General features: G+C 46.3%; 1 protein-coding gene across 2 annotated transcripts in view; it reads right to left on the reverse strand.

The window, feature by feature from the left end:
• Positions 1–525: 525 nt before the first annotated feature.
• The window catches only part of LIMD1 (LIM domain containing 1), a 49,907-nt gene continuing 37,350 nt past the window's right edge, over positions 526–13,082 (reverse strand). For both annotated transcript variants that reach the window (XM_079947286.1, XM_079947285.1), the window contains exons 4-9: positions 10,993–11,060; positions 8,564–8,626; positions 7,453–7,583; positions 5,862–5,913; positions 3,545–3,613; positions 526–2,229 (exon numbers count right to left, since the gene is read on the reverse strand). In XM_079947286.1, the coding sequence (XP_079803412.1) occupies positions 2,089–2,229; positions 3,545–3,613; positions 5,862–5,913; positions 7,453–7,583; positions 8,564–8,626; positions 10,993–11,060 (524 nt within the window). In that variant the 3' untranslated portion in view covers positions 526–2,088. The remainder of the gene's footprint in view (positions 2,230–3,544; positions 3,614–5,861; positions 5,914–7,452; positions 7,584–8,563; positions 8,627–10,992; positions 11,061–13,082) is intronic.

The raw sequence follows: 13,082 nt of genomic DNA on the forward strand, positions 1-13,082 counted from the left end.
AATGGGAGTCAGAGAGTTAAGGTCATGGCTGAGCATACAAAAGGCCACTTGCCCATGTCCAGCCCAAAGGAATAAGATGGCAAGCAGTTGAAGGTGGAAATAAGAGCGTCCCATCACAACTGTAATGAACATTTTCCATGACATGGCCTGCTACACCGAGCTGGCATCCAAACACCATCTGGGCAGATCTGTTGGTTTCTCAGATACAACAGCTGGCGTGTTGAAAGTAATAAAGGAACCAGACCCACCTGCTTTCATGATGCCCGATTGCTTTTGCTACAGGAAATCACTCTATTTTTAACACAACAGTGACTGTGCAACCTAAGGGAGAGAATTCAAGATCTGTGATCCACAAGTTTGCATATGGAGCTCAATCAGGTGCTACAGCTTAACCAGAAAACCAAGTATTTAAAAAAGCACCAGGTCTTAGACCTTGGAGGAAAATCAGCTATAACCGCAATTATAAGTTCACAGTGGGAAAAAAATATTTACAAAGGCCTCTCAAAAGTTGAGCACACATAAAGCGCTGATGCAGAATTAGTTTATTGGCACTCAGTAAGCTTGGATTGCATTAGGGTGATCAACTCCTTGACTTCTGGGGCAAACATTTTAAAATTAACATTAATTAAATTAACATCCACTTCTGTTTATCCCAAGAATTAGTAACTAAAGTGTACACACACTCACATATTCCAAAGCCCATGTCAAGTGTATTAAACACATACTTTAATTGTAAAAGTTAAGATTTAAGGCACAGGAGTTCCAAGACAAAAACAGGTGTTAATCTATTCTTCCTAAACAGTATAGAAGATCCTAGTCTTGAAAATAATCTCTGATTATTTTGCAGCCCCGTCAGGCAGTGGCCAGTAGAACAGACCCTAAAGCTCTACCCAGGCTCAAATTGTTCCAAGTGCTCAAAGTAAGTGAGGCTATTAAAGAGCGGCAAGCTGCGCTAACCTTAAATTTGTGCTCTTGAGTCACTGTGACTATTCATTTCACAGCAATGCCAGTGGCATAGTAAACTCTGAAGTGCAGCCCTCTTCGTGACAGCCTCCGCAGCCAACCTCTTCCAAGATGATAGAAAAAAAACAAGTATTTGACCAATGCAGACATTATGGCTTCAATACCAAGCCAGTATTTTCCACATCCCCTGCTACCTTGTTTACTATCCAGCCTGATGGCCACAACAACGGATCTATGGGGTTTTTCAAAACAAGAGTGGCAGTTTTACCCTTCACTTTGCATGCTGACGTTATCTGCCTCTCTCTTCAGCTTGCCTTGTTCGACGGGTTTTTCCTCACAGAAAAGCTTATTTATCTGACTTGCGAAGGATTAGCAAATAGCAGCATCCCGGGAGATGATCTCATCATCACCATCCCTGTTGTGAAGTTAAGTGGCAATGTTTTGCCCCTACTCCACAACAACACTTGCTGGTGGCTGAGCTGTGGGAACTGGTATAAAGTAGAGCTGGGTTTCTAGAACGAATGGTGAGGGCAGATCAGCCCCTCCAACCTGCATGCTACAGGATAGGACAATAGGGTTCCACCACTGTAAGGAAAGGCAGGTGATTACATCTCGGTCACCACAAATTACAAACATCACGAGAGTCTGCTCAGTATGTAGATTCGCTTGCAGGCTGGACGTTGTGTTTCCCTGATTGACTATCAGAACAAGAAGCCACAAAATGAGACATGCAGGTGTATTGTCACTTATTTGTGGCACTTTCTTGTGTCCTTTGTTGTGATTTTATTTGCTAAAGATTCCTCTCAAATGACTCGAGAAGAGAACAGTCTCTCCCGCCACTTTCTCCCAGCAAAAAAAAAAAAAAAAGGGGGGGGGGAGAAGCACACAAGGAGCCACAAATCACTCCAGCTAATACTGTAAGTTTTTGTCCAGAACGAAAACAAATCCTTTGTCGTGTGCAATTGCCACACACGCAATGCACAAGGCCAAAAAGAAAGAAAAAGAGAGAGCCTCTTCCTTCATCTTCTCGCTGCAAATCGCCAGCTGAGGTAGATACGCACCTCAAAAACGACAGCTGCGAAAACCCTTCCCTTGGCAGGTTTCTGGGAAGTTTGGCAGAACTGGCTAGAAATGGTGTACGTAGGCATCCGCATGAGTTGTTGTGCCTTTCTCTATATGTTTAAGGTGGCAGGAATGGCAGAGCAGGTGGTCATCTAGGGGGTAACACCGATGTCCGTCTTCGTCGTTGAGTTCCATGCCGCAGTCCTACGTGAGAAACGAAAGGGACAGAACTGCTATTCAGGACTTGCACCAGCCATAATACGAGGCCTTTCCGAGGTTTATGGACAATCTTCTGATCAGCAGCCCCAGCCCAGAGTGTCGGTATAGATTAATAGTCAATTCCTAGCTGCCAGTTAAGGAAAACTTGATTCTGTCCCCGTGAAACAAAACAGCATGAGGATTTAAAACAGTTCGCTCCACTGAGATTCCGCACAACTGCTCTATGCTGAAACAGGTGTGTATGTGTTTTAAATTCTAAACTCAGGCTAGGATGCCTAGGCTGGAGAACCTCTCAGGAGGTTATGAATGTGCGCGTTTTGGACTTTACATGTGGACAAAACTACAGAGAGTTGTATCCCAAGTTAGTCCTATTCAGATTAAAGTACCCCTGACCATTAGGTCCAGCCATGGCCGACTCTGGGGTTGCAGCGCTCATCTCGCTTTACTGGCTGAGGGAGCCGGCGTACATGTTCCGGGTCATGTGGCCAGCATGACTAAGCCGCTTCTGGCGAACCAGAGCAGCGCATGGAAACGCCGTTTACCTTCCCGCCGGAGCGGTACCTATTTATCTACTTGCACTTTGGCGTGCTTTCGAACTGCTAGGTTGGCAGGAGCTGGGACTGAGCAACGGGAGCTCACCCCGTTGCGGGGATTCGAAGCGCCGACCTTCTGATCGGCAAGTCCTAGGCTCTGTGGTTTAACCCACAGTGCCACCCATGTCCCTATTCAGATTAGGCCCACTGAAATTCATGGACAAACTTAAGTCTGAGTAAAATTGAGCGATGTACTAGGGGTACATCTTTAATCTTGGTGTCATTTTAACAATTGGCATGGCTTGGGGTTAGACAGAATTTCTGTGGCCTATTGAAAGGCATGTCAAACTGACTACTGAAGACAATCTCTTGTTTTTATGAGACCGGCAGCGTTATGCCTTGACTTGAGCTAGTCAAGCTGAAACTAACAGAGCCTCTTGGGGGGTAATCAAGGTCCTGACATCCATATTAACCCCATATGAAGCAAAAAAAATTCACTGTGGAAATACGTAAGAATTGCCCGTTGTACATCCTAATCGTGTGAGAAGGATCACCTCCTTATTTACTGGTGTCCCATCTGGAAGTGAATGACAAACTACTGCTTTCGAGTTATTTCAGATCAAGGGTGTCCAGTTTGGTCGCTCTCCATCAAACCAGTGGTCAGTGCAGAATATCCTCTAGCAGTTAAGAAACAACTGTCTTAAAATTACATATACTTGCTACTTGTATTTACTTTATATTGTGTCTGTAATGAACAGCTGGCCTACCTCACAGCAGTAACATTCCACATGGTAATCCTTGTGCATCGACACAACACGTATAGTCTCATCGGATCCCTGGGAACATTAAAGCACAAAACAAAGACAAAAGGTGTTTTTTAAAAAAATAAAATAGGAGAGATGGGCTGAAATGAACTAATCTGGAATTTGCTCTGGGCCACGTGAAACTTTCTTAGGGCAAAGTGAAGGATGAAGCAAATGCCTAAACAAAAGGTTTGTGCAAACCTCTGGCAGCCTCCCCAAGTGAGACAAACCTAATGTCTACACACTAAAAAGAAAAATCCCTGATCACACTGATTTAAGCAAAGACAAAATTATACAGGAGATACCCCATAGCATTTAAACATTCTCACGTGTTACTGCTTGGAACAGCGATCCCAAGCATAGCTCACATATTTTTGGTCAGCAAATAGCAAAAAGGGGGAAGAGAGTCGTGCATTCGAAGTTCTGTGCAAAGGAACACCCATGTAAAATAGTTTTTTCTGTGACATAAGACTTTGAACATACATTTGATTGCTGTGCATAACTTATTCTGGTTTTGAGGAAGATTTTTCTTTCCAAATTGGAGGTGGAAGGGCATGAGGATTTTGGATGCAATCCAAGATGTGTTAGGTGACCTAAGTCTCACTAAAATCAGCACAGCTTTCTGAATGATCCTTAGCATGTTTACTCAGAAGCAAGTCCCACTGAGTTAAAATGTGCCTTACTCTCTAGCAAGTGTCTTTAGGATTGCGGTTACAGGATTGTAACTCAGCTCTGCAGTTCCATTTATTTAAGTGGGGGTTAGGTGCCGTAATAGGGACGCAGGTGGCGCTGTGGGTAAAAGCCTCAGCGCCTAGGGCTTGCCGATCGAAAGGTCGGCGGTTCGAATCCCTGCGGCGGGGTGCGCTCCCGCTGCTCGGTCCCAGCGCCTGCCAACCTAGCAGTTCGAAAGCACCTCCGGGTGCAAGTAGATAAATAGGGACCGCTTACCAGCGGGAAGGTAAACGGCGTTTCCGTGTGCGGCTCTGGCTCGCCAGAGCAGCGATGTCACGCTGGCCACGTGACCCGGAAGTGTCTCCGGACAGCGCTGGCCCCTGGCCTCTTAAGTGAGATGGGCGCACAACCCCAGAGTCTGTCAAGACTGGCCCGTACGGGCAGGGGTACCTTTACCTTTACCTTTACCTTAGGTGCCGTAAACTTTTGTTGGATTGTATCCTTAGGATCCAAACCAGTAGAAGTTAAGATCTGGCTAAATTCCATCAAAACCAATGGAAACCATTAACTATGGCAAAGTCCCCTTCCCAGAGGAACGGCACCTTAAAGACTTGTCTACAGAGATCAATCTATAAAACCTCATGCCTCAAGGAATCTGTTAGTTTTTCAAGTGCCACAGCAGCCTTTGTCAAATCTATGACTCCAGTTAGGAGCTCTTCACATCTTTCCCAAGACTGGGGGCCTTGCTAATATTCCACTCATAGAGATTTGTTTATTTAAAAGCATTTCTAAAGCACTTGGGGTTCTTGTTGTTTTTTTTAGTGGCACACGGTTTGTGCAAAATAAAAACCCAACACCTCCCTCTTAAAAAAAAACAGCCTAAAACTAATGAAATGGGTCTGATCCTATGGGTCAAGGAAGGCCCAAAGAAAAAGGTAAATCTTCAAAAGATGTCTGAAGAAACATGGTTGCTGTGTCACATATGGCAGAGGGGAGGGCATTCCACAGAGCAGGGAGAAGGGGGGGAAATGCCAGTTTCCAGGTCACCACCCTAGGTTATTCTGCAGGGGGCAGTGCCATAAGGAGAAGTTCTTCAGATGATCTAAGTGCTCTAAGGGCAGGTGGTCTAGCCATGCTTCAACACAGAGCTTAGAATAAGACTACTGCAAATAACTGGTTTTTGCTGCCGTTGTTTTGTAGGTGCTGTCTGAAGCCGTATAAAGGTAAAGGTACCCCTGACCATTAGGACCAGTAGTGGACGACTCTGGGGTTGCGGTGCTCATCTTGCTTTATTGGCCAAGGGAGCCAGCGTACAGCTTCCGGGTCATGTGGCCAGCATGACTAAACCGCTTCTGGCGAACCAGAGCAGCGCACGCAAACGCTGTTTACCTTCCCGCCAGAGCGGTACCTATTTATCTACTTGCACTTGGTGCTTTTGAACTGCTAGGTTGGCAGGAGAAGGGACCGAGCAACGGGAGCTCACCCCGCCGCGGGGATTCGAACTGCCAACCTTCTGATTGGCAAGCCCTAGGCTCTGTGGTTTAACCCACTGCGCCACCCGCGTCCCATTACTGAGAAAAGGTAGAAGCAAAAAATATAAATCACTTACCTCACTTGGCAGAATAGGAAGACCACAGGCTGCACATTTTGGCGCCAAAACCCTTTATAAAAAACAAAAAAGGGAAGTTACAAACATGAAAGAGAACCCAGATTTGAATCGTTTAAAAATATTGTTTCGATGGGCATTGAACATTTTGCACATTCTCCAAAGCACCCCGGGGTCCCAACCTCGCATTTTCCCAGTTCTAGTGAAAATGGGAGCGTGGGAAAAGGCTGGGGCAGAGGGACTCCTAGAGCAGAAGGGGGCAAAAGGGAGGTTGGAATCCACTGGGAATCTCTTGAGCGATTTGCTGCAGTAGATTGGCAAGGGCTTTCCGACTCCAAATTGTTTTGAGAACAGCAAGCTACTTGTTGCACCTAAATTAGGCTGCGCAAATGAAGAAAACTAGCCAGGTGTGGCGTTTTGTGTGAAACGACTATGAGCAGATTTGGTTTTCAAAACCAATTCCTGGACCCTGTTCTTTAATTCTAACTGCGTGTCATTTGCACCTGACTAGTTGCTGGATCTTGGGATTATAGCAGATCTGAGAAGCCTGAAATCTGCTTATCTCTGTCCTAAGGGCAGAAGATGATGAGAATATAGGTAAAGGTAAAGGGACCCCTGACTATTACCGTATTTTTCGCCCCATAGGGCGCACCGGCCCATAGGGCGCACCTAGTTTTTTTGGGGGGGAAATAAAGAAAAAAAATTATTTCCCCCCCAGGCGCGGGGCTGGGGCAGGGGAAGCCCAAGCTTCCCCCGGCCCCAGAACAGGCTGCTATTCGCAAGCCGTGGGAGAGCCGCGCGACTTCGCGCAGCTCTCCCATGGCTTGCGGAGAGCTGTGCAAAGCCTGAAGCCTGGGGGGCGCTGAGCTCTGGGTGCAGGCAGCTCTCTGCAAGCTGTGGGAGAGCTGCGCAACTTCACGCAGCTCTCCCACGGCTTGCGCAGAGCTGCGCGAAGCCCGAAGCCTGGGGCGTGCTGAGCTCAGCACGCCCCAGGCTTCGGGGTGCGGATAGCTTCCTGAAGCCTGGAGAGCAAGAGGGGTCTGCATCGCCCCGTAGGACGCACACATATTTCCCCTTCATTTTTGGAGAGGAAGAAGTGCGTCCTATAGGGAGAAAAATACGGTAGGTCCCGTCGTGGCTATGGGGTTGCGGCACTCATCTTGCTTTATTGGCCAAGGGAACCGGCGTACAGCTTCCGGGTCATGTGGCCAGCATGACTAAGCCGCTTCTGGCGAACCAGCGCACGGAAACGTTTACCTTCCCGCCACCTATTTATCTACTTGCACTGGAGTCCTTTCGAACTGCTAGGTTGGCAGGAGCAGGGACCGAGCAATGGGAGCTCACCCCGTCATGGGGATTCGAACTGCCGACTTTCTGATCGGCAAGTTCTAGGCTCTGTGGTTTAACCCACAGCGCCACCCGCGTCCCGATGAGAATATAGGTTGCTAGAATTTTTACATTACTTGATGCACCTTCATGATCAGCAAGCAATACTGCCTTCCTGTGAATACACATATTAACTTGCAAGCAAATCACACTGATTTCAGCAGCTCTTGCTTACAGCCACGTCTGTTTAGATTCCCCTCCCCCTTACTTGTGGTAATCTCGGACACAGTAGATTTTGTTCTCACTGTCTACTGTGAACGGCACTCCATCCAGACATTCATTGCAGATCACACAGCGAAAGCAGCCAGGATGGTACGACTTCCCTAGAGCTTGCAAAATCTGCAATAAGAAACAGGAAAATGCTTCTGAACGAGCATTCAGGTGTTTTTTTAAAAAATGCAATACAGAAGCAATTGCAAAGGAGTGTAAGGAATATATAACGATTACAACAACATAAGGATGGTTGTAAATTGTTCCCTTAATGGTGCTCTGCTTCACAGCAACCATGCCATGACATCAGGAATCCTGTAATTAATTTGAGCAATTTTGGTAGGAAATTACAGGCAAAAGGCAGAAATGACAGAGCATATTTCTGTCGTCGTAATTCCGGTGGAATTTGAAGCAAGCGAAACAGCACCCAGTCTGAAAAGACAGGGAGCAGGCAGGAAGAGTGAGTTCAATCAGGACACAGGAAAAAAGAATAGAATTTCCAAACAACTATTGCGAGAAAACTCAGGTAAGATTTAAAATGCCTTTATTTTTATGCCCCGAAGGGCTGCTTTTGATTACGGCAACCAGCTGTTCGCTGGTTCAAGTTAGGATGGAAGTTGCATGTGGCACCTAGGTTTAGATTGTTTTTTTCTGGCATATAAGTTTATGCAGAACCATTTAGTTAAGCGATTGACTAAAACCCGCCTGATTCCTTGACTAGGGTTTCGTTAATTAGATGACAACCCTCGTTTGCATTCCAAAAGCCCTCCCCATTGTTAGAGAGGCTACAGAGGAAGCATTAAGAGTCATGTGCAATCACAAGAGATTACAGAAAAAAATGAAATCTGCACTCTCCCATATATTTTGTTTTACAGGATGTGAGCATCTGCATACCTTAAAAAAAAGGACACACAAAAATTATAAACAAGACAAAAAGCACACAATTGGATTTAGTTTGCTTTCCTCATTTTCCTTATTCCTCATACAATAAGAAGTGGATGGCATACAGCAGCAACATTTCATTCTTATATTTTCCATTTGGGACGTCATTCTAAAATTACGGGGACTTTCCCTCCATAGCGTGTTTTCCACACACAAAGGTCACTTACCATGTCCATGATCAAATGGCCACATATGAAACACCTGTCAGCTGACTGCTGGAAGCCTGAATACTGGAGTGGGAAAAGAAAGTATGCTTAAACCTTTTGAGTAAAAGCATGAGCAACATTTTCCTACTTTCCTACCTGGAATAAGGCTAGCTGACCAGGGTACATAGACACTATAATGTCTCTGGGCACATGATTCCCCCCAAAACAGCTTTTACTACTTTCTTTAAAAGCTTCCTTCCTTCAATTAAAAAAAAAAAACCAAACATATTCCCAAGTGCCAGCGCAATGAAGACAATGAAGAGGCAAAGTCCCCAGTTCCAACCTCATTTTAGCAACAAAGACATTAGGCAATCCGCAGGCCCTCAACCTCAGACACTCAGTAGGTTGGATTAAGTATTGCTGAAATAACATATGTGAACACTAAGGTAAAGGTAAAGGTACCCCTGCCCGTACGGGCCAGTCTTGACAGACTCTGGGGTTGTGCGCCCATCTCACTTAAGAGGCCAGGGGCCAGCGCTGTCCGGAGACACTTCCGGGTCACGTGGCCAGCGTGACATTGCTGCTCTGGCGAGCCAGAGCCGCACACGGAAACGCCGTTTACCTTCCCGCTGGTAAGCGGTCCCTATTTATCTACTTGCACCCGGAGGTGCTTTCGAACTGCTAGGTTGGCAGGCGCTGGGACCGAGCAGCAGGAGCGCACCCCGCCGCAGGGATTCGAACCGCCGACCTTTCGATCGGCAAGTCCTAGGCGCTGAGGCTTTAACCCACAGCGCCACCTGCGTCCCATGTGAACACTAGGGCTGGCTTGAAAACCACTTGTCAGCTTAATAACACGGTGTATAAACAACCCTTGTGGACAAGCTCATACGTATGAGGCTCCTTTATATCTCAGACATAATCTCGTAATTATATATTATGTAGCCAATATATGACTGTCCAATTACTGCCACTCAGTAATTGCCCAATCATTAGTAGTAAAAGCAACGTGAATAAACAGTACGCTATGTTAAGTATAACTGGTTTAATTCACACTGAAATGGGAATTGGTGAAAGGGTTTGACTGTAAGATTTCATTGAAGCCAAGAGCAAGAAGTGGTCTCTGGGCTCCTTAATGGGTTGTTGTTGTTCTCAGGTAGCTCTGACCCGATGTTTTAACCTGAGAACACATGAGAGTAATCAAATGTCAAGTTTGTTATCTCAAAAGGATGGCTGCTGAAGACTTTCTTCCCAGACTCAGTGAGAGTGAGGATGCAAATGAAGCTCTCCAGGAAAACAGCTCCAGGCAAAATGGATGCTGAAAGGAGAGACAGACCCCTGTTTGGAATATTTCGAAATTTATAAAATGCTGAGCCTATGCTTTGGACTGGCATATGTCTTACAGAACTGTTTGGATGTAACATTAGATGTTTTGGTTTTGATTTGGAGAAAGTGCAGCGAGTGAAGTTTTAAACATATGAGCTCCCATTGCTCGGTCCCTGCTCCTGCCAACCTAGTAGTTTGAAAGCACGTCAAAGTGCAAGTAGATAAATAGGTACCACTCTGGCGGGAAGGTAAACGGCGTTTCCGTGCGCTGCTCTGGTTTGCCAGAGCTGGCCACATGAGCTGTACGCCGGCTCCCTCAGCCAATAAAGTGAGATGAGTGCCGCAACCCCAGAGTCGGTCACGACTGGACCTAAAGGTCAGGGGTCCCTTTATCTTTACGGGCCTTGACAATGTTTCATTTCCAAAAAGGAGTTGGTTTTCATGCATCCAGTCGCTTTAAACTGTGCAATATTAATATCTGCAAAACACCTAGATGCACAAATCATTTATTTATTTATTTATTTATTTATTTATTTATTTATTTATTTATTTTCCATGGGTGCATAGGTACACATGAGGACCATGTGAACAAAAATCTAGAATCTATACTTGAATCTTGCACCTGCATTTCAGTCCGTATGGACAAGTAAGGGAAAAGTGCAAATCACAATGCTGCAATTCTCCCCCCCCTTTTTTTTGGGGGGGGGGGAGTCATCAGCACTGATTGCCTCATTTAAGATCCTCTCTGCTTTCACAAAGGTGCTTAATCAGACACAACAGATAAGAAGGGGTGTTAATTCATGCCTTACTCTTCAGATGTCAAGGAAATAAACAACTATCTGACAATTAGAAGACATCTGAAGGCAGCCCTGACTAGGGAAGTTTTTAATGTTTGATGTTTCATTGTGTTTTTAATATTCTGTTGGGAGCCGCCAGGAGCGGCTGGGGAAACCCAGCCAGATGGGCGCAGTATCAATAATAAATTATTATTAAAAATCCAACACTCTAGCAACATGTCGGACACATAATCTGACCCATTGCCAGTGGGTTCTCCACCCTGCAATCCTCAACCTCATTTAGCATTCCCTCCAGGAGCAACAACATGCAAGAGCCTCCAGCTTACTCACCAGGAAGTCTTCTTCACAAAACACTTTCCCATTAACAAAATAAAAGGCTTTTCCTCTCAGCTTCCGACCTGCAAGGGGAAAAAAAAAAGGGGGGGGGGGGAGATATGATCAAAGACCGATAAATAAAACATCTGAATGCCACCAATGGAAGCCAGAAATAAAGATGCAGTTTCAATGCAACTGAACGCTAGAACAGATGCCGCAATTCTGCCCTGTGCTTTTTTGTGCATCCACAATTCCGTACTGCAGAACTGTAGCATGAAGAAGCAAAGGCTATATACCATTCAGGGCTTTTTAATTTATAGTGTAACTCCAAGCTAGGACCTGTGCCGTCATTATACTGCACAGGTGCACACAGGAAGTATCTGCTCTGATAGCTCAGTTGCTAAGACTGTGGTACTGATAACGCCAAGGTTGTAGGTTCGATCCCTGTATGGGGCAGCTGCATATTCCTGCATTGCAGGGGGCTGGACTAGATGATCCTCAGCGTCCCTTCCAACTCTACAATCCTATGATCCTACTTTAAAGGTAAAGGGACCCCTGACCATTAGGTCCAGTCGTGACCGACTCTGGGGTTGCGACACTCATCTCGCTCTATAGGCCGAGGGAGCCGGCGTCCAGCTTCCGGGTCATGTGGCCAGCATGACTAAGCCGCTTCTGGCGAACCAGAGCAGCGCACGGAAATGCCGTTTACCTTCCCGTCGGAGCGGTACCTATTTATCTACTTGCACTTTGACACGCTTTCAAACTGCTAGGTTGGCAGGAGCTGGGACTGAGCAACGGGAGCTCAACCCGTCACGGGGATTCGAACTGCCGACCTAGGCTGTGTGGTTTAACCCACAGCACCACCCTATGATCCTACTTTAGAGCACCATTTAACCTGGTGCTGGCTTTCGACTCTAACCTGTAACATGAGCCCCACACTTCTGTCCATCTCATTCTTCCTTCCCACTCTCAACTTTCTCATCTTAGAAAATGTGAAAAGCTCGTTAAAAAAATAAAATAAAATGGGAGCGGCACTACTATTCCAATCCATTTTAGGCAAGGGCTGTGACCAATTATGTCGGTCACAATTGTCCAATTAAAGAGAATGCGTTAAAGGATAAAGAGGTGGCAATTTGTTGTTGTTGTTTAGTCGTGTCCGACTCTTCGTGACCCCATGGACCAGAGAACGCCAGGCACTCCTGTCCTCCACTGCCCCCCGCAGCTTGGTCAGACTCATGCTGGTAACCTCGAAAACACTATCCAACCATCTCGTCCTCTGTCGTCCCCTTCTCCTTGTGCCCTCCATCTTTCCCAACATCAGGGTCTTCTCCAGGGAGTCTTCTCTTCTCATGAGGTGGCCAAAGTACTGGAGCCTCAGCTTCACAATCAGTCCTTCCAGGAGATAAACATTTCCCTATACCTGGCTCATCGCATTAACACCAGATGGCGCCTCTACTCAAGGCAGGAAAAAATAGATGTTCAGTCCTTGTGGGATAAAACGATTCTGTAAATGTCCACCTTACCAATTTTAAATATTCCCAGTGCAAGACCAAAATTGTACAGGTTGTATCTGGTGTTGCTCTGCTGATAGTAAGCCTTATGAATAAGGAACGAGCTTAGAAGCGTTGGATATGAATATATACAAGCAGAGGATGCAACAGGTGGAACCCTCCAAAGATCCTTTGTCCCAGGGAAGGGTGGTTTGCACTGGGCACAACTGTCCTTCTGTCATCGCTGCTGGTCACTGCCAGCCTCGTCCCGCAGAAGGAAACAGCGCAGAACTCCAGGGCACGATGCTTTGGACCCAAGCTGGACCCACTGCTGTCACGTGACCTGCAATCTGTTGTTCACTCGATACCCTCTTCCCCACTGGACACACTCAGTGGGGTAGCCCTGCTGATCAGGAGCCAGGGTTAGGATTGCTGCCCAAGGTAGGTACCAAACCAGGAGAAAGCCCTTCTGGTGATAACATCCTGCTTGGGGAATGTGGTCCCCAGGGAACTCGCCTCGACACCTACCGTATTTTTTGCTCTATAAGACTCACTTTTCCCCTCCTAAAAATTAAGGGGAAATGTGTGTGCGTCTTATGGAGCGAATGCAGGCTG

The sequence above is a fragment of the Podarcis cretensis genome, assembly GCF_951804945.1.
Source record: "Podarcis cretensis genome assembly, chromosome: 12".
NCBI lineage: Eukaryota > Metazoa > Chordata > Lepidosauria > Squamata > Lacertidae > Podarcis > Podarcis cretensis.